The sequence below is a fragment of the Vulpes lagopus genome, chromosome 7 (assembly GCF_018345385.1).
Source record: "Vulpes lagopus strain Blue_001 chromosome 7, ASM1834538v1, whole genome shotgun sequence".
Taxonomy (NCBI): domain Eukaryota; kingdom Metazoa; phylum Chordata; class Mammalia; order Carnivora; family Canidae; genus Vulpes; species Vulpes lagopus.
In genome coordinates this window covers 55,061,928-55,084,139 of record NC_054830.1, presented here as the reverse complement: position 1 = coordinate 55,084,139, position 22,212 = coordinate 55,061,928, and the positions used below count along the sequence as shown (strand labels likewise).

At 44.3% G+C, this 22,212-nt stretch overlaps 1 protein-coding gene across 1 annotated transcript in view; it reads right to left on the bottom strand.

Moving 5' to 3' along the window:
- Positions 1-22,212, bottom strand: part of ACAD9 (acyl-CoA dehydrogenase family member 9) — a 43,355-nt gene that overhangs the window by 7,089 nt on the left and 14,054 nt on the right. Inside the window, exons 3-10 of the mRNA XM_041764377.1 lie at positions 15,944-16,045; positions 11,881-11,987; positions 10,715-10,815; positions 9,785-9,863; positions 8,422-8,596; positions 6,142-6,215; positions 1,605-1,680; positions 110-180 (exon numbers count right to left, since the gene is read on the bottom strand). Coding sequence (XP_041620311.1) covers positions 110-180; positions 1,605-1,680; positions 6,142-6,215; positions 8,422-8,596; positions 9,785-9,863; positions 10,715-10,815; positions 11,881-11,987; positions 15,944-16,045 — 785 coding nt within the window. The remainder of the gene's footprint in view (positions 1-109; positions 181-1,604; positions 1,681-6,141; positions 6,216-8,421; positions 8,597-9,784; positions 9,864-10,714; positions 10,816-11,880; positions 11,988-15,943; positions 16,046-22,212) is intronic.

Here is a 22,212-nt window from a genome sequence, read left to right as displayed (position 1 = left end):
GCCTTATGCTTGTCTTCTGAATCGCTGTGTGGGCGTCACAAGTACAGACCACACACTTTTAATGCCCACCTGTGAAACCAACACATGCAGCACCCAGAACCTTTGGTACCTGAATAAGTCCAAATTCACTGAGGTTCTTATTGAACTGTTTCCTCGTGCAGGCATATGCAGCAGTCATTTCTGAAGAAGAGCAGAGTCATTAAAAAGAACCATTTTCAGGCTGTTCTAAAATGATTTCCGAAGGCTATCATCACTACCCTGTGAACACTCAGGACAGAACTATGAGAAACAGGTCTGCTGAGACCTAACACACTGCAAGACAGCACTGCCCCCCCTTCCTAGCGTTATCTAGTCAGAGGAAAGCCTGCTCATGCTCAACAGTGCCTATGGCAGTAGAGAGCAACAGAAGCCCAGAATTTAGAGTCAGGCCTGAACCTGGCACTTTCTCTTACTAGGTACTAGGCTGGGCCAAGCAACTATCAACCCTGAACAACACTACCAACCTCACAGCACTGCTGCCAAGGTTACCAGAGATGCAGAAGGAAGAAAAGCACCTAACATGCCTTTCCTGTCAATCCCCACAGCTGTCCATAACCAGAGGAGGGTCATGTGTAGAGCTGTGAACAGGCACCCAGCGCTGGAGGCACCCGAGAGAACGTGGCGGCCTCCCAGTGGCCAGCAGCAAACGCCAGCCCCTCCCCCTGCAGTTAGTCTCATCAAGGGTCTACATCCTTTGGGGACAGGTGATGAGAGCCTCCGTGAACCTCTTGCATGGAAGAGTTTCCGTGATGGCGAAGCAAGAGGCCCGGGGGCTTCAGGGTGTTGGGGGTAGCTCAGCAAAGTGAGACAAGCCCTGAGTCTAGAGTCTCACAGTATTGACTTATAGGCAGATGAGTGGCCTTGGGCTAATTGCTTACCCTCTCTGAGCCTCATCTAAATGGAGGTTAGAACCTAAAACAAAGCTTTCCTGTCCCCACCTGGCCCTGAACTCTGAGGAACTTCATCAGCACTATACCAGCCCCAGATAGCCCTCACCCCCCACCGGCAGGGCCCTGTGCCTTTCCCAGCAGTCACTTCCATTTAGCTGAAATGATAATGACATCTGTGCCCAACAAAACCCCATAGGGCTGTTCTAAATTCACAGACCAAAGACTCTTACTTTCAGGTATTCTAACAGAAAAAAAAAGGGAAGATCCTGAGACTGAGTAGGAGTTCCACTCCTCACCCACAGAGCCTCCTACAAATTGGGGGTCTTGTGAAAGCACCAGTGTCTTGCTCACATCTGGATGTTTAAGTAGCTCTGTCCTTAGTTGTCAGAGCAGCAACCCCTCCTGACTCTGATGGACCGTCTACTTCCCCACTCCCCGGATCCTTTGTGAGTAGGTAAGACATAGAAGTGTGAAAAAGGAACAGTAACCACCTGGGGGCAGACTGACCACATTTTTTGGTCTAAACTGAAGTCCGAATCTCAGACTGCAGCTGGGCTTTTTCCAAAGGCCTGGCTCTGCACTGGCCTGCTAGGAGGACATGGCAGGGCCTCCAGGATGGAAGGGGCCGCAGGGCAAGCCTGTGCCACAAATGGCTCCTGTCCCCGACTTACCTACCCATCAATTTCTTGAGCATCCCGGCCACAAGGCTGCCCATGCTGAACCGCCCACTGTTGAGGATGTTCATGGCCACCTGGAGAGAGAGAAGGCGCGGCTCACCGGGACTGCACTCCTAGTGTCCGGGAGGACCACAGGTGACAGACCACAGTGCTGCTTGTCTACTTTTATCAGGTTTCTTGAGGACAAAAGGCAAGTCTCTAGAGAATTCTGTGCCAGCACCTGGGAAAGTTAATCATCCTGTCAATCCCCACCAGGCTGGAGGAGAGTATAGTCCCAACACACAATGAGGTAATAACTCAGTCCCAAACATTCTTGGAGTCACCCCGATAAAGGAATGAGACGATGTTATCACAGAACAGGCCACCTCTTAGTCCTCAGAGGAGAGCAGAAACTAAGACCTGGTGGGTACACCCTGCAAACTACCTGGACTTTCCCACCAGCATGAGTCTCCTGAAGGACAGCAGTGACCTGTCAAGCCCCTACCACACCTGTGGTGCCCAAATCGGAGACTTCAAGGACCGGCTGGGGCTGAGGGCAGAAAGGAGTCTGTGAACATCACTGTTTTTCCTAAAAGCTCAACTTCAAACATATTACTGCTATTCACTCCATGCGTATTTGTGACTTGGTTGAATAAATCATGTAACGGATTCTGAATGTATGATCGCTTGCTATTCTGAATGGGAGAATCTCAAAGCAGACACTGCGAGGTAGGAAACAACGGTTCCAATGACAGGGTGGGGGGGTACTAACCGTACCTGCTCAGTCCTAGGGGCTGGGGAATGTGGAAACAAGGCGGAGAGGGTGAGGTTATGTCCTACCACAGTGTGACACCCAGATCCTGCCCTGCCTCCTCCTGGGGCCGTGCCTCTGACCTCAGACTTCCCGTGCCTCAGGCGGTGTGTGGGCACTGGTCTCCGGACCTGCTGGGACTATGAGGAGGAAGTGAATTCTCCTACCTCATTTCCTCTGCCCACATGGGCATGCAAAAGCTGGCTCATGCTTTATGAGCAAAGTCCATTTCATGGCCCCTTCAGAATTTATTCTTACCCTCATTAAAAAAAAAAAAAAAAAGATTAGGGACTAGGTCTCATTCCCTAGACATCAAAGATCATCAAAGATGTAATAGATTTCATCCTTTCTCAGGAAGGGCTCCTGAGCTCAAATATCAACCCTTCTACTCAACCCTGGGGCCTCCCCTCCTGCCTGGATGGCACCTGCACACTTTTAACTTCCCTGCTGATGTCTCCTGTCATTTGTACAACTACATTCTACAGTGTAGCTTGCCAGAAGCTAGACACTATCCATGTTCCCAACAGCCCCTGCCTGATACCTAACTGCTTCCCTGCCTCGAAGGTCTATCTGAAAGACCTGACTGCTGGCTCTTCCTTTTCTCTCACTTCAGCCAGGTGATTTTTACCTGGCCTTTGATCATTTTGCAGTCTCCAGAATCACTCATGGTTTAGCATTTAGGCCAAATGACAAGTGATCCTACTAATAACAAAGAAAGGACTCTGGAAATCTTTTTTTTTTTTTTTTTTAGATTTTATTTATTCATGAGACAGAGAGGCAGAGACACAGGTAGAGGGAGAAGCAGACTCCCTGTGGGGGACCCAAAAACAATAGTTTTAATAGGCGAAAGAAAATAGATTTCCAGGGATGCCTGGGTGGCTCAGCAGTTGAGGTCTGCCTTCAGCTCAGGGCGTGATCCCAGGATCCGGGATCGAGTCCCACATCAAGTTCCCTCTGCCTATGTCTCTGCCTCTCTCGGTGTCTCATGAATAAATAAAATCTTTAAAACAAAAATTTTTTTTTCATCTAACACAGTGGAAAAATGTTTTAATTCATGTGGAAAGGATTAGGGCAAGGGGCATTCCCACAAAGGAGCCAGCCCGACTCCCCATAAGTGACCTGGCAGTGGGCCAACTAAAACTGCCCTCAGACCTGGACTACTGCTGGGTGTTGAAACTGTGGAAATAATCAGAGAAGTGTACACAGATACAAACAAGGAGATATACCACACAATAAGGTTCTTAGTAGAAAGAGAAAAGTGTTAAATGCCCAATCCTAGGAAGAGTAAGTGTGCCATCACCACACAAAGAAATACTCCGCAGCATTAAATATCAGCAGTATACATTTACTGGCATGAAGAGAGTTAGGATTGCTTGGTATGTGAAAAAACAAAAACAAAAACAAAAACGCAGGCTATATTACACAAATGGTATTACCAAATGTTTAGAGATGTATACTCTTTAAAAAGGTCTAGAGAGGGGCACCTGCGTGGCTCAGTTGGCTAAGTGTTTGACTCCTGATCTCAGCTCAGGTCTTGATCTCAGGGTCATAAGTTCAAGCCACATGCTGGGCTTGGAGCCCAGCATGGAGTCTACTTTAAGTAAATAAAAAGGTCTAGAAAGATAAGCATCTAAATTGAATGATGAATAGCAACTCTGCTGGTGCTAAGCTTCAGGTAATTTCATTTTTTCCACCTATATTCTCTCATCTGCATATAATATCTGGGTTAAGCAAATAACAAACATACCACTGTGCACACATTGCTCCCTTTTTGTCCTTTCACCTCTCAAGCCCTTTGGTCAACACTCACCAAGCAGCCTCAAGTCAGTTTTGGCTAAATGCATGATCAGATTCTCATACCAGGAAGGGAGAAAGGTACCTGCTGTGATTCCTGCTTCACAGCTAAGGTGGATGGGGCTCCCCAGAGTGAGGATAACTTGCCCAGGTCACCTGATAAATTAAGGTAAGGCAACAACAAAGAAAAATAATCAGGGGCGCCTGGCTGGCTCAGTCAGTTGGGCATCTGCCTTCAGCTCAGATCATGATGCCAAGGTTCTAGGATCAGGTCCTGTGTTAGGCTCCCTGCTCAGCAGGGATCCAACATCTGCCACTCCCTGTCAGTTACCCTCGCTTGCATTCTCTTTAAAAAAAAAAAATCTTTAAAAATATTTTATTTATTTGAAATAGAGAGAGAGAGAGAGAGAGAAAGTGAGTTCACGAGCAGGGGGAGAGGCAGGCAGAGGGAGACGGAGAAGCAGACTCCTAAGCAGGGAGCTCGATGAAACAATGACGACCAATGACAAGGGGCTCAATCCCAGGACCCAGAGCTAATGATCTGAGCTGAAGGCAGACACCCAACCAACTGAGCCACCCAGGTGCGTCTAAAAAAAAAAAAATCTTTAAAAAAAAAGAAGAAAAAAAAAAAAAGACAAATAGCCAGTTTAAAAATGGGCAAAGGAGGGGGTACCCAGCTGGCTCAGTCAGGGCGAGTGTTGCCACCCTTGATCTCAGTCATGAGTTGGAGCCACACGAGAGGTGTAGAGATTACTGGAAAAAAAAAAAAAAAAAAAAAAAAAAAGGCTTTATTAAAAAAATAGGCCAAAGGATTTCAAAATACATTTCTCCAAAGAAGATGTATAAATGGCCAGTAGGCACATGGAAAGATGCTCAACCTGGTCAGTCACTAGGTAAATGTAAGCCAAACCATAATGAGATACCACTTCACACTCCCTGGGATGGCTATAATTTTAAAAATGCACAATAACAAGCACTGGTGAGAGGATGTGGAGGAATTGGACCCTTCCTTCTACTCCGCCATGGGCAATGAAACGTGGTGCAGCCACTGTGGTAAACAGTCCGGCAGTTCCTCAAAAAATTAAACATACAGTCACCATATGATCCAGCAATGCTGCTTCTAGATGTATATACCCAAAGACCTGAAAACATAACAGTTCACGCAAGGACTTGTATATGAATATTCACAGTAGCATTACTGATAATAGTCCCCATGTGTCAACAGTCCAAACGTCCATGAGCTCATGAACAGACAAATGTGGTGTGTCCCTGCAATGGAATATTATTCAGCTACAGAAAGGAATGGCAAGTGCTACAAAGTGGATTAACCTTGAAAACATTATGCTAAGAGAAAGAAGCCAGACACAAAAGATTGCATATAGATTCCATTTACATGAAATGTTCAAAATAGGCAAATCCATAGAAACAAAGTAAAGTAGCAATTGCCAAAGACTGGGAAATGAGAAGATTTCTTTCAGGGGATGAAAATGTTCCAGAATTAGGCCACGGTGATAGTTGTACAACATAGTGAATAAACTAAATAATGCTGAGTACATTTAAAAATTGTGTATTTATGTGATGCGAGTTATAGGTCAATTAAACAAAATAATAATCTAACTCCAAGAAAAAAATTAGGGAAGGGCTTCAGGACCCAGGGCTGTGCATTCAGAGAACCTGAGCTGCTTCAGTGCCCACTGGCCTGCTTTCTTTCACTCGTCGGAGAGAGGAATCCTTTCCCTGCTCAAGGCAAAGGAAGCCTCACAGATGACACACTCCCTCTTCTGGGAGCCAACTTTTCCATTCTGCTAATTTCCCATTGAAGAACTCTGCACAGTCATCTGGCAAGCACACGCTGGTCAGCTACAGGCAGGGATGGGACAGGAAGTTGGGGCCCAAAAGCTGTACCATGAACCCACACGCTGCCCTCACAGGGGCTGCTTTCATGACGCACCTTAAACCCGCCTCCGACTTCTCCAAGGACATTTTCGATGGGCACCTTGGTGTTTTCAAAATGGACCTCGCAAGCTGAAAAAGATGAAATTGAAAGCCTTATGTAATGAGTACAGACTACTTGCACTTGATCAATAGGCATGAAATGTAATTCATTCATTCATTCAACTCATTCTCCAGCTACTGAAAGACAAAGGTCCTGTCCACATGGAGCTCATATTTTGCTAGGGACATGATGGATGTTCTAAGTACTACAAATAGAAATAGAGTGGGGACAGAGGTCAGAGAGAGAGTAAATAGTATTTTTGTTAAGGGCTTCCATCAGGCTTTTCTAAGAGGACACTCAGCAGAAGTTTGAAGGAGGAGCACAAGCCAGAGGAAGAACCATGAAAGTGGATGGCACAGACTTTCTGAGGTCCCTGGACTCAACAGGAGGATGGATCCCACTTAACTCAGATGTAGTCACACCCTGCACTATGCCTCTGTGGAAGCAAACTGCCTTTCTCTGCCTTGTCCTTCCAGCTGTCACCAGGGACACAGAACCCACCTGACATGAGCCGTGGCCTTCCCAGTGCTGGGTGGTCTGGCTCAGCCCCCAGATGCTCCTGTGATTTGCTATGAGAACAAGCCCTAGCACGGTACACAAATGCAGCAGATCGGGATCCAACCACAGCCTGGAGCAGGCCACCCAGCACCTGCAGACTGAGGGTGACAAAGGCTCACCCTCTCAGATAAGCGCTGGGGTGGATTCTCAGACAGGGTGACAGTGGCAGACCTTGAAATAAGGAAGCACTTAGCATGCAGAGGCAGGCAGAGAGGGGAAAGGTGCCAGCGGCAAGGACAGAGGCAGGAGGCAATGGGGACTTTTGCACCATGTTTTCTGTAGTAGCATGTCTTCGCATGCTGTCACATCAAGACTGCAACTCCTGGCAACTTAACACTGGAGTAAAGGGAGACTCAGGACAAAGGTCATGGCTCAAAAGTAGCCAAACAGCAAGCAAGCTAGGTGTGAGCAACCAGGTCTGCTGACTATTCTATTCCAATAGCTTGGTTGTGAAATATAATGAAATCATTTCGGTGGCTGCTAGCTCCTTTTTTATGACACATGGGCTACAGGGCCAGGCCCTTGTCCTAGTGGCTCTAATTCTTTCACAGGCTACTTTGTGTGGGGAGGACCCTCCTCACTGACCTCACCTGGGCCACTCGATCCACTCTTTGTGGGGCTGCTGCATCCCAGGGGCACCACCTACCCTGGCTTCACTATGGACACTGCCCTGGCAGTGGTGCAGGGCTACCACCCTGCTCTCCCCCTCACCTGGGTCACACTGACCATCTTCTCACCAGCACACCAGGCTCTTTATCTTGGGCCTTTGAGAACACTCTTTCCTCTGCTGGAATGTTCTACGTATGAATAAGCAGAACAGTCTGGTGGTACAACCTGCTTTCATGTGTATGAAAGCACTATGCAGGCATCCAAACACTCCTTTCCCAGGTCACATCGCTATGTGTGTTATCATCCCTTTGCAATAGGTGAGGAAAAGGAAGCACAGGAAAGTAAACTAGCTTGTCTGAAGTCACGGAGTTTCTAGGCAGTGGAGCCAAGTCAGAGCTCAGGGTCCTCTGACCCCACTGAACCAGGCTGAGGTAGCAAATATTGCCATACAGAACCCAGGATCTCAAGACGGGATGGCAAACAGAAGTGGGTCTGGAGGCGCCAAGGGCAGCAGGCAGTCCCCTGCAGCACAGATACCCCACGATCTGAACTAGGAGCCCCAAGAGGCAGAGTCTTGTGAGGACTCTGTGACAGTGCTGGTCAGGACAAGAGCCACTTACAGGACACCAGCCTCAAGGGGACCAAGTGCTGTTCAGGAGCTGCAGGTGGGCCCGATGGGTGGGTGGGGGGTGGGGGGACAAGGGAGAGCAAGAGGCAGGAGGTTCCAGATACGGTGTCCTGCAGTGAAGTGTTTACCTCGGATACCCTCTGCCTCCTTGATGTCCACTATAGCCTCCCCCATGGGACAAAGTGCTCCACAAGGCTGCAATGAGCTCACATGGAGATTAGTATGCCTGCTGCATGGAGGGGGATACAAGCAACATGTGTTGATAGAGTAAATTAGCTTCAGTGAGCTCCTCCACACTGCCATGGAGTCACCATGGCATTCTTAATGTGATTTTGCTGACATGCTTATGTGGAACCAAAACTATTTACATCTCATTTTATCTTGAATTTGGATTGGGCTGAGGGGTGCCCCCCGGGTGCCCCCTCCCCCTCGCTACTTACTGTTGGAGCCACGTATGCCTAATTTATCCTCGGGTTTCCCATTAGTGACTCCACCGAAGTCTCTCTCTACTATGAGTGCTGTGATTTTGTCTTTTACGGAGCCGTCAGAATCCACAACCTGTGTCTTTGCAAACACAGTAAAAACATTGGCGATTCCTCCATTGGTGATCCAGATCTGAGCAAAGAAAGAAAAAGGGCTTTGGAGAAAACTGGACTGTCATACACCACCTCTCAGCTCCACCCTTTCCCAAGAGACACCCCAGCTGCTTGTCAAACCTCAGGCCAGAAGCGTAAAGCTCTTGGTGCTAGAAAAGCCAAGCCTGTGTGGACAGAAGACAGGGGCTCACCCAGTCTCCCCAGATCAAGGATTTCCCCAACAGGCACAATGTCTGTGTGCACAGAAGTGAAACTAATGGTATGGAGACAGTCCACGCTCTTAGAATCAAGGAGTCACGTGTCCTCAAGAAAGCAAAGCAGGCAGGCAGGAATAAGGAGACAGGAAGACGGGGGGAGATAAAGGGATTTTTCAACAAACTGGGATGTATGAAACTTATTTGGCTCTTGATTCAAGCAAATTGTTGGAAAATACAAAGGTATGAGACACCAGGGAAACTGGAATGCTGACTAGACAAAGAAATGATAAATTTTTAAATGTGTTAATGGCATTTTGACTTTGTTTTTTTAAGTCTTATCTTGTAGAGATGTGCTGAAACTCTCAGGGATGCGATGCAGGGATGCTGAGCAAGGAAACAAGGTGGGTTAGGAGCTAGTTAACTGCTGAAGGTGGTGCCGGCTGCGTGCAAGTTCTTTACACTAACCTTTTGTATGTATTTGAAAGTTTGTGTAATAAATTAAAAGAACACACAACAGCAGCTCAGGGAGGTAGCTGATTCTACATCAGCATGTAGACTCTGGAGCCAGAATGCCTTGCTTCCAACTTGCTTCCAATCCTGGTTCTGCCACTGAGCAGACACAGGATGCTTGCAAGACACTTTACCTCTCTGAGCCAGTATCTTCCTCCAAAAAAAGAATAGCATCTGGGTGCCTGGATAGCTCAGTTGGTGAAGAATCTGCCTTGGGCTCAGGTCATGATCCCAGGATTCTGGGATCGAGCTCCTGCATCAGGCTCCCTACTCAGTGGGGAGTCTACTTCTCCCTCAGTCCTTCCCCCACAGCTTGTGCACTCTCTCAAATAAATAAATAAAATCTATAAAAAAGAGAGAGAGAGTAACATCCCTCTGAGAGCTGCCTCAACAGCATACAAAAGATGATGTGCATGTGCTTTAGGGTCCAAGGCATGTGGAAGTGGTCAATGCACAGTGCAGGCCATAGCTAAGATGCTCGGCAGGCCACAAAGAACTACCTTGGAGCCATTGAGGATGTAGTGCTTCTTATCCTCACTCAGCGTGGCCCTGGTCTTGATGGAGGCCGCATCACTGCCACTGTGGGAACAGAAACATGCAGTTGAGGAGAGCGATGCCAGGGATGGAGAACAGTTCTGGGGCTAAAAATGGAGGGTTTGGTACTTTAACACAGGGATTGGGAAACTTTTAAAAATAAAGGGCCAGATAATAAATGTATTCAGCTTTGCAGGCTATGGGATGTCTGCCTGCCTGCTCAACCCTGCCACTGTGGATGAGGGGGCCAAACACCCTGTGAACAAATAGCGTGCTCTAGTAAGACCTTATTTATGAAGACAAGCAGCAGGCTGGATCTGAGGGCCCCTGCTTCATCACAGGAAAGAGCGGCAGTGTAAACAACCTGGCCTTAGGCTGAAACCTGGGAATGTGTGTGCAGAATAGGCTCATCTGAGTTCCTGTGAGGAGGAGTGTGGGGCAACCTCGGTTCCCAAGTGAGGGGAAGTAGGATGGAGCACGGTCCAAGTAATGGATCTGTCAAAAGTCCTAAGTCCTAAGCGGGCTGTGTGACCTCGGGCTGATGATACGACCTCCTTGAACCTCAGTTCCTAACCTGCTCATGGACAATACTGCCAGCCCTATACATCTGCAAAGTTGCTTGGAAGCCTGAATGCATTATCCTATATAAGGTGTACTCAGACCACAAAGCAATTATTTGACGGGTGCTGTTGGGTACGTATCTCATTTCAAGTCTGAGACAGAGAAATAAGGTAAAGAGAATTGATAAGAAAAGTTGCTGAGTCAACTCTCTAGCAGATTCAAGGAGAGAAGAGAGAAAAGACCACCTATTCACCAAAACCCACAACCCTCATCCTAGGGCACCCTGGAAGATGCCCTGGAGGCTGCCATGTGGCACCTCTTGCCAAGGGGCAGACCTGGTTGGCTCTGTCAGACAGAAGGCGGCGATGTGCTCCCCCGATGCCAGTCTGGGCAGGTATTTGGCCTTCTGCTCCTTGTTGCCTGCCAAGATGATCCCCTAAACCAAACACACACAGGCCACTATCAGCTGTGGGGAGAAAAGAATGTGTGAAAGGTGCTTACAGAACACAACCCCTCCTGGAGCAAACATCTCATGCAGGAGAGGGATACCCCAAGTGCAGGGCCAGCAGCCCCAAGTGGGAAATGGAGAGCTGCTGACAGGTCTGAGGAGTCAGGCTGCTAAGGAGCCACCCCGAAGTGCATGCTCCAGCGGGGCCTGGGCCTGGAGCACCAGCATGGCTTTGGGTCTGACTCAAGGATTGTCATCACTGCTCCTCCGCTTCCGGACTGGGTAAACTTGGGCCAGGATGTCCCTCCTCTGAGCCTCCATCCTATCAACTCCACATGGGATAATCCTACCCACGGGAGGGGTGTTTAGATGACAATACATGAAGACACAGGAATGCTAGAGCCACACCTAGGATAAAAGTGCACAGGCAGTGTCAGAACTGTCCCACCCCTTCTCAGTCAGTGCCATGAGGAGAAGTCTGCTCTTTCACTGGATGACTGTGGGGAGCAAGTGCTCGGGGGTGGGTGGGTGGTGGGGGTGGGGGGAAGAGGACAGGCATACTGTTCACTTTCTATCGTGAGCAGAGCCAGCCTTGAGTAATGAGATGGTCACTGAAAGCTGTGTGACCATGGACCTGCCCTAAAATGCTCCAAGCCCTTACAAAGACATGCACACAAACAGCAGGAAGGGCACTCAGGCCCCTCATGACTCAAGAGCTCAGCAGGGGAGGCTTGCTTCCAGCGGTAAGGTGAAGACAGGCTCCTTGGAGGCAGTAGCATCTGATGTGAAAGGCAATGGGGACAGGAGGATGATTTCAAGGGAAGGGACAAAAGGGTGTGATCAAAGCAATACTGCTTGTGTGGGGGCCATGTACCTCCAGGTGTGGCTGGGGAGAGGAGGTGCATAGGGGAGTGCTGCAGGACCCCCCTCTAAGACCCTGAGACAGCAAGCCCAATTCACTTGCTGGTAAAAGTGAGCAAGCCTCCTGCCCCCATACCACCACATGACTCCAGACCTTCAGAAAGCATCAGATGGAAACCCTAGATACTTGACCTTGAGGCCAATAGCCTGATGCGCCGCCAGGGTCACAGCAATCGACCCATCCAGGCCAATGATCTCTCCTAGACGTGCATACATGGTGTTGGAGAGGCCCAGGCCACCTAGGGAAGAAACAGATCAGCTTTACTTATGGTCCAGACCCAAGTTCCTCCAATTAAAGGCAAAGGGCTTGACTGTTATAAAGTAACACCACATCACCATTTTAAGAAACCATAGTACAGAAAAGTATAAAGAAAACAAAAATTATCTGTAAATTTATCAGAGCATTGTGTACACCCTTTTAGATTTTTTCTAGGCATATAAGCATGTTATCATAAAAATATAATATTTAATACAAAAAGAGTACCTTCACACATATTAAATCATTTAAAATGTTGTGAATAGGGATCCCTGGGTGGCGCAGCGGTTTGGCGCCTGCCTTTGGCCCAGGGCGCGATCCTGGAGACCCGGGATCGAATCCCACGTCGGGCTCCCGGTGCATGGAGCCTGCTTCTCCCTCTGCCTGTGTCTCTGCCTCTCTCTCTATCTCTCTGTGACTATCATAAATAAATAAAAATTAAAAAAAAAATTAAAAAAAAATAAAAAATAAAATGTGAATATCTTCTGTCATGGATATAAATCTTTATAAACCTGACAGCTGTCTGGCATACCATTCCTGGTATCCAGTGAGCTCTAGGACAGGTTTTCTTGGCCTCAGCACTACTGACATTTTGGGATGGATTATTCTTTGCTGTGAGGAACTGTCCAATGCACTGTAGGACATTTGGCAGCATCCTTGGCCTCTACCCACGATATGCCAGTAGTTCCCTCTCCCCTAGTTTTGATAACCAAAAAGGTCTCTAGACATTGCCAAACATTCTCTGGGGAGGTAAATCAACCTGGAGAGAAATCACTCTTCTAGGGGTGCCTGGGTGGCTCAGTCGGTTAAGTGTGATTCAGCTCAGGTGGTCTGGGGATTGAGCCCTACATCAGGCTCCCTGCTCTGTGCAGGGTCTGCTTCTCTCTTCCTCTCTCCCTCTGCCCCTCCCCACTGTTCTTTGTCTCTCTCAAGTAAATAAAATCTTAAAAAAGAAAAAAGAAAAAATGAAATCACTTTTCTAGGAAGACAACAAAGATTAAAAAAAAACACAGGGCTTATGTATTTGGCATTAAAATTTTTTTTTTCTTAAAGATTTTATTTACTTACTCATGAGAGACAGACCGGGGGGGGGGGGGGGGCGGGAAGGCAGAGACACAGGCAGAGGAAGAAGCAGGCTGGATCCAGCAGACTGGATCCAGGTCTCCAGGATCACACCCTGGCCAAAGGCAGCACTAAACTGCTGAGCCAGTGGGGTGCCCCGTATTTTGCATTTAATCTTCAACTTCTAGAGGCAGCTGAGTGGACTCTGCACATCTTAAAAATGATAAAGTAGGGTCTACGGTCATATGGCCAACAAGCAGCAGAACTGCGCCCTAAATTCAAGTGGGGGCCCTGGAGCCACTGCACAGCCCAACTGCAGGGGGTTCCACTCACACATAAAGGGAAGGGTGGCCTTGCTTGATGTGTAGTCCCCTGGGTTTAGCGTCCCATTTCTCCCCCTGTCCCACCCCTGCCTTTACACGAAAGTGTAAAACGAAACACTTTTGTTCTTACTTATTTTGTATCCTGAGGGAGGCAGTACTGTTTGTTTAAAAAAAAAAAGAAACCAAAAACTTTCCGATGCTTCTCCACTAATGGAAGTATCGCCAGAATCATGGAGGAATAGCAATCACATGAGACAGATGACAAACAGGTGGAGACTGCAAGCTTGGGAGGAGCTGAGGGGAACTACACACTGAGCCGCACGCAGGGAACCTGGGGAGAAAATCCAGGCTTGGTTGCCAAAAGGGCCTCCATTTCCCAGGATGGTGGTTTCCGGGACCTTTAGAATGCTCCAGACTGGGAACATTTCCCCCCAAATTTTGTGGCACAAACAAAAGGTTGCTGTTGTCCTCCTTTCTCAAGAAAAGATAAAGGAAAAGAAAAGGAAGGTGAAAAAGCCCCAAACTTATCTCAGGAAAGAAAGAACATTTTCACAGAAGATAGTAGGACAGAAAACAAGAATAAGGGGTGTAGAGTTGTATCATCTCATGCCAACAAACACACACCACCCACACATTGGCACAAAACACATGCAGATGGAGAAAGATGTAGCCCAAACTGACACAAAGTGTTTGCAGGAAAAATTAAGTATTTTTCACCAAATTACCAATGAAGAGGTAATTTAAAAATACTTCCGAAGGGGAAATATATATTATTGCTAACTTGGCTGTGTCCTAGAGGCTTTCTTGGGTCACTTCTGTTTGCTCCAAGCACTTGTTTTTTGTTTTAAGCTGATGACAGACCCACCATGGCTCTCTGGCTCTGCCCCCACCTTCATTCTGTTCTAACGTTCACTGTGGACTACACAGTAGGGCAGACAATTCCCTGTCCCCTGTGAGCTAGGACATGGACGAGCCTCGGCTATTTGGGCAGAGCTCAGTCTCCATGCTGCACACAGAGGATGCAGCTTTGGGCAAGGAAACACAAGACGTGTAGCTTCCTCTATGGGGGCTCACGCCACTGTGTTCCACTAGGAGGGGAGGCAGCAGCACTGACAGTTTCTTGTCTTCTTGCAGATGGGGCAGTGTTGCTTTTACACATTTAGAAATAGGAGAGGTAGATCATAAATCCAAGTAAGATACAATGTTTAAAAGCTTAAAATGCTGCAATAAACATCCAAATGAACTAAGATGTAACCTAATCAAAATATGACTCAGAATCAAGTCAGGCATGTACTAATTGGTCCTAAATGTTCACATTCAGTCTCAGACTGGATCAGCTCCAGGCTGCATATCAGTGGGAACTTATTCTACAGACATTGAGGGTTTCCCAACCCTGGCTGCAGAGGTGGGGGAGGAACAACACAGACCTAACTTTAGTCTCTGGAAATAAACCAAGCAGGGAGACAGAATGTCAAGAAGAGCTCCTGACTACTTTGTCTTGCTTTGCAAAACCTAACTCACAACCTGGTTGGAAAAACACCCAAAATATTAAATGTCCAAATGACCAGCTCAAAGGTATGAAATAGGCCCAACCCCTTAAAGCACCATCAATAGTTCTTTCCCACAAACCTGACTTGTAGCTGGTGAGAGGGCTCCAGAGACATCTCCAGCAGAGGGCTCATATACCAATGGGTGGTGAGGTGTATGGGCGTATGGGCTTAGGAAACTAGAGCCACACTTTTATGTCAAAGGGGATGGAGAGTAAAATTAAATGGTGTGTGTGTGTGTGTGTGTGCGTGCACGTGGATCCATCTGTGACTACATTCTGCTCCTGTGCCGCATTCTCTGCCCACCAACTCCAGGTTAGGCAGAAGCGAGACAGTGAGTGGTAGTGATTGGCCAGGTCTAAGAAGGCACACTGGGATCCTGGGGAGAAAGGCCAGGTCTTTCATCTGCGGTGTAAAAACATCACTACAGTGATGTTGGGATTACGAGGTCAGAGCACAACGGGCCCTGCTCCAATGTTCTCAGAGATCCAATCTCCCACCTCAATACATGTGTCCTACAGCCATGTGCCTTATTCCTCTGCACCAGGAGGAAGCAGACTGGTAGACCCTGACACCTGAGCTCTCAGCCCACAGTCATCCCTCCAAAAAAAGGGCTTGCATCTCTGAAGCAATTCCTCTGTGGAGAGACCAGAGGGCCTCACAGTGCAGAGGACACTGCAATTGCCTGACATGGCTTTGAGGTTATACACACCCCCTTTTCCACCCCACCCCCCCCGGGGACCTGGAGAGCACAGACATCCTGCGGTGGTCTATCCATGCCAAATGAACAAAATGCAGGCCAACAGTTCTTCCCGTTCATTTGTCCCTTAGTCCATACTACCCTCGATTTGGTCCATGTGTGTTTTTATTAATTCCAGTGGTTTTATACTTTGATCCTGGATATACTCCATTTAAAGACCACCTTTCCTAACAGAACCCTTTCCTGGATAAATATGGAGTGCTTTCTTAAGAGCCAAATCAGCAGGGTGATGTTTTCCTTTACTTACCGTATTCTTCTGGGACTTGCATCCCAAAAAGCCCCAGGTTCTTCAACTTCTCTAATGTTTCATTTGGGATTTTTCCCTCCCGGTCAATTCTTTCAGAGTCCACTGCCAAGAGGAAATCTTTTGATTAAATAAAATATAAGCTATGTCTACAAAAATAAAAGTAAAAAATTTTTATGTAGCATACAATCCCAGGAACAGAAGGCTCAAAACTGACATGTCTAGTCAGTTATTCAGCATGTATTCAATTTCTCCTAAACAGCCTAGCCAGCATTATATTTCAAAAAACGGCCAATACCAGATAGTGCTCTGTTTTTTGATCTGGGTGCTATTCACATGAGTGTATTTGTTGTGTAATATTGCAGTAGACTATACAATATAAACTTTACTGAAGGCATACTAGATCTGAATTTTTAACTTACCATTACCTTCTAGAAAATTAGAAAATAAGAATGCAACTTTCAGAACTGTCCTAAAATGTCAGCCTAAATAGCCAAACTGTGGTAATACCTGTCAGGTAGGTATAACATCTTCCCGGTTTTCAGAAACTAGGACTCTTCCACCCTAGCCCACAGATTCTGAGGACAATTTAATCTGCTTAACACCTAACTCACATCCATCAGAGCAGAACGGAGCAATCACTAGCATCAGGTAACTATATACCTTGTATGTACACACTTTGCCTGAATCAAGTTAAAGTCTTCTTTCAAACTGTCAGCATATTATACTTCACTACTATTACAAATTTTAAAAACCACCGTAACCTATGCTTGGGAATTTTTATGCACGTGGGTCACTAATGAGAAATATGCATTCCCTAAGAGTCCAAACTTCTCATTTTTTTAGTTGCCTTTTACAACTTTATTGACATATACAAATGGCATATAATAAACCACATATTTATGATATATAATTTCTTGAGTTCTTACATATTTGCCCATGAAACTACTCCCACCAAATAATAAAAACTCCTTTTCCACAAAAACTTTCCTCAGGCTCCCTTGCAATCAATCCCTCAATCCATTTTTATCTCCAGGCAACCACTAATCATCTCCTTTTTGTCTATAGATTAGTTTGCATTTTTGAATTTTAAAACACACAGCAGGTATTTTTTTGATCTTGGCTCTTTGATTCAGTAGGATTCTGAGATTCATCCATATTACTGCATGTATCATAATACTTTTATTGTTCAGTATTCTGCTGTATGGGTATAAAACAGTTTATCCATTCACCTTTTGATGGACATTGAGATGGTCTATGAGCATTCACATTCAAGTTTTTACACAGCTGTTTTAATTTCTCTTGGGTCACTACTTTGGAATGGAATGGTTGGCCTGTACAGCAAAGTATGTATAATAAGAAACGGTCAGGATCTGGGGAGAACCCTGCTTCCAACCAAGATGGAGTAAGAGAGACCGGAATCATCTCCTTGCCTCAACATACTAAACACAGAGGGCACTGGACACGGCATGCAGAAAAGCAAGCAACCTACTGCTAGTAGAGAAGAATTAGCCCTAGGCTATGGATTCTCAACAAGGGCAACACCACCGTCAAAAGTAATAATAACTGATTCTGGAGGGGGGCCGCAAAAAATATATTTTTTAATGTACAGAGAAGAGAAATATAAATATACAAATAATACAGATATATGGTATAACTGTGGGATTAAAATTTCATGAATGAGATGTAAATAGGGGAAAATATCTAAAAAAGGGATGGGGAGGGACAATAATGAAAAACAGGTTGAGAAACACTGCTCTATAGGATGCTCTACTCCCACTTAAGAAGCCTTGACTAAAGCCAAAGACACCACCAAAATTAGATGTTCTTAAGGGAAAAATGATGTAAAAATCTTCAATTAAATATCAACAAACTGAATTTAACACATTAACTGGATCATTCATCATAATCAAATGGGATCTATCTGGGGATGCAAAGATGGTTCAACATCTGAAAATCAATGTGATTCATGACATTAACAAAAAGAAGGTTAAAAATCATGATCACCTCAACTGATGTAAAAAAAAAAAGCACTTAATAAAATTCAACATTCATTTCTGATAAAAACTCAACAAAGTAGGTATAGAGGGAATTTAACTCAACATAATAAAGGCCACATATGACAAACTCTTAGGTAACATCATACTCAACTGTGAAAAGCTGAGAGCTTTTCCCCTAGGATCAGGCACAACACAAGGGTGCCCACACTTGGCACTTTTATTCAACATAGTACTAGAAGTCCTAGCCACAGCAATCAGATAAGAGAAATATATAGAAGGCATGAAAATTGGTAAGAAAGAACTAAAACTGTCACTATATGCAGACTACATGATACAATACATAGAAAATCCTAAAGACTCCTCCAAAAACCTATTAGAAAAAAAATGAATTCAGTAAAGTTGAAGGATATAAAATTTACATTGAAAATGTTGCATTTTGGGCAGCCCGGGTGGCTCAGCGGTTTAGTGCCACCTTCAGCCCAGGGTGTGATCCTGGAGACCTGGGATTGAGTCCCATGTCGGGCTCCCTGCATGGAGCCTGCTTCTCCCTCTGCCTGTGTCTCTGCCTCTCTTTCTCCTTCTGTGTCTCTCATGAATAAATAAATAAAATCTGTAAAAAAAAAATGTTGCATTTTATACACTAATAATGAGTTATCAGAAAGAGAAATTAAGAAAGCAATCCCATTTACAGCTGCATCAAAAACAATAAAATACCTAGGAATAAATTTAACTAAGAAGGTAAAAGACCTGTATTCTGGAAACTATTAAAACAGCAAAAAAACAAAACAAAACAAAAAACAGTGAGAAAAGAAAGAAACTAAAGATGACAAAACATACCTTGTTTTAACTGCACTTCATAGATACTGCATCTTTTTTTTTTTTTTTTTACAAGTCTGAAGGTTTGGGACAACCCTATGACAAGCAAGTCTACAATCATTTGCTCATTTCACGTCTCTCTCACATTCTGGTAATTCTCACAATATTTCAAACTTTTCCACTATTATTGTATTTGTTGTGATGATCTGTGTTCAGTGATCTTTAATGTTACTACTATAATTGTTTGAGGTGCCATGAACTCTACCCATGTGAGACACTGAACTTTAATGATAAATGTACATGTTCTGACTGCTTTACTGCCCAGCCAATCCCAGTCTCTCTCCCTCTCTTCTGGGTTCCCTATTCCCCAAGACACAATACTGAAAATAGGCGAATTAGTAACCCTACAATGGCCTAAGAGCTAAGTTGTCAATGCAGAGGAAAAGCTTTCGAAGGAAATTAAAAGTGCTACTCCAGTGAACGCAAAAGATAAGTGAAACAGCCTTACTGCTGACATGGGGAAGGTCTGAGTGGTCTAGAGAGAAGATCAAATCAGCCACAACGTTACCTTAAGCCAAAGCCTAATCCAGAGCAAGGCCCTAAGTCTCCTCAATTCTGTGAAGGCTGAGAGATGCAAGGAAGCATCAGAAGTCTGAAGCTAGCAGAGACAGTTCATGCAGCTTAAGAAAAGAAGCTGTCTCCATAACATAAAAGTGCAAGCATAATTTTATATGCACTGAGAAAACAAAAAATTCATTTGTTTTATTGCGATATTTGCTTTATTGAGATAGTATGGAACCAAACCTGCAATATCTCTAAGGTATGCCTATACCATGCTGACAGACTGGAAGAATACTGTTAAGATGTCAACACTACCCAAACAAAGTCTGCAGATTCAATGCAATATGTATCAAAATAACAATGGCATTTTTCACAGAACTAAAATAAATAATCCTAAAATTTGTATGGAACCACAAAAGACCCTAAATAGTCAAAGCAACATTGCGAAAGAATAAAAGCTGTAGGTATCAGAGTCCCTGATTTCTTTCTTTCTTTTTTTCTTAAAGATTTTATTCATTTATTCATGAGAGACAGAGACAGGCAGAGGGAGAAGCAGGCTCCCTGTGGGGAGCCCGATGCAGGAATCGATCGATCCCAGGACCCCGGGATCACGTCCCAAGCCAAAGGGAGACACACTCAACCACTGAGCCACCCAGATGTCCCCACAGTCCCTGATTTCAAACTATACTACAAAGCTATAGTAATGAAAACAGTATGGCACTAACACAAGAACAGACAAATAGATCACTGAGAAGAGAGTCCAGAAATATACCCACACTTTTAAGGTCAACTAGTCTTTTACAAAGGAGGCAGGAATGGAGGGAAAAGACACTCTCAATAAAAGGTGTTGGGAAAACTGGACAGCTACATTCAAAACAATGAAACTGAACCATTTTCTTACCCCATATACAAAAATAAACTCAAAATTTATTAAAGATTGAAATAGAAGACCAGAAACCATAAATCTAAAAGAAAACACAGGCAGTAAGCTCTTGGCCATTGGTCTGAGCAATAATTTTTTGGATCTGTCTCCTCAGGCAAGGGCAACAAAAGCAAAAATAAACAAATAGAACTACATCAAATTAAAAAGCTTTTGCACAGCTAAATAAAAATTTAAAAAAACAAAAGCTTTTGCACAGCTAAGAGAACCTCAACAAAATGAAAGGGTAACCCATTGAATGGAAGAAGGCATTGTAAATTATATAACCAATAAGGGGTTAATACCCAAAATACATAAAGAACTCACAATTCCATGTCAAAAACCAAGCAATCCAATTAAAAAATGGGTAGAGGATGTCAATAAACATTTCTCCAAAGACAACATACAGATGACCAATAGACATAAGACGCTGAACATCACTATTTATCAGAGAAAAGCAATTCAAAACCACAATGAAATATCACCTTAGACATGTCAGAATGGTTAGTATCAAGAAGAAACTACATGTGTTGGTGAGGATGTGGAGTAAAAGGAACCCTCATGCACTGTTAGTGGAAATGCAAAATCGTGCAGCCCACTATGGAAAGGAGTATGGAAGTTCCTCAAAAAAAAAATTAAAAACAGACCTACTATACAACCCAGTAATTCCACTTCTGGTTATCTGTATGAAGAAAGTGAAACACTAATTTGAAAAAATACATACATCTCTATCTTTACTGCAACATTATTAACAATAGCTAAAATACAGAAACAACCTCAGTGTTGATTGATAGATGAATGGATGAAGATGTAGTACACATAAATAATAGAATACTGATCAACCATTAAAGATGAAATCATGTCATTTGCAACAACATGAATAGATCTAGAGGGTATATGAAGTGAAATGAGTAAGACAGAAAACGACCATACAATTTCACTTGTACATGGAATCTAAAAAGCAAAACCACCAAAACAGAAACAGACTCACAGACACAGAGATCAATACGGTGGTTGCTAGAGGGGAGGGGAGTGGAGGTGGAGGGATAGGCAAAATAGAAGGAAATTAAAAGATACAAACTTCCAGTTATGAAATAAATAAGATCATGGGGATACAACGCATAACATAAGGAATACAGTTAATAACATGTAACTGTTATAAGGGCACCCATGGTAGGTAGCTAGATTTATACTGGTGATCACTTTGTAATGCATCTAAATGTTGTATCACTATGCTGTACACCTAAAACTAATAGTGCATGCCAATTAAACTTCAATTTGAAATACAAAAATAAAATGTTCATTTCTCTTCAAGAAAAGTAAAGGATAAACTGGTCCTCAGTATTAAATAACACAATTTAACTGTACTGTTATGAAGACTCTATCTTATATTCAAAATAATTGAACTTTAACAGGCATTTTATCAATTGTGTCCTGGGACAGGTTTTATTTGCATAATTTTGGTATGTAAATATATTTCATATTTCATGTCTTGTTAACTGGTATATAAAATGCCCACATTTTCTACTATGCTCTCATTTCCACATAAAACAATAGTTTCAGACAACATATGATCAATAAAAAAAACTTTAACTTGTTCTTTGGGTAGTGGGGGAGAAAGCAAACCTTCAAAGGATCAAACTGTTCCCTGAGTAATTTACTGTACTCTAAGACAAAGCTTAATAACATATCAAAAACACACACATGCACACTTGGCATCAATGATGTAGAATCCACAATGAGTGGCACCCAGGAGAAAACTACCAGGCACATGAACAAGCAGGGTAATATAATTGACAGTGAAAAGAAAAAGTAATCAGTTGAACACGACTCATAAATAATACAGATAGCAAAGACATTAAAGGAGCGATTATAACTATATTCCAAATGCTTGAGAAAGTAGAAGAAAATACAAGCATGTTAAGTAGATGTGGAAAAAATAAAAAGATACAAGTTGACTTCTAGAGATGAAAGCT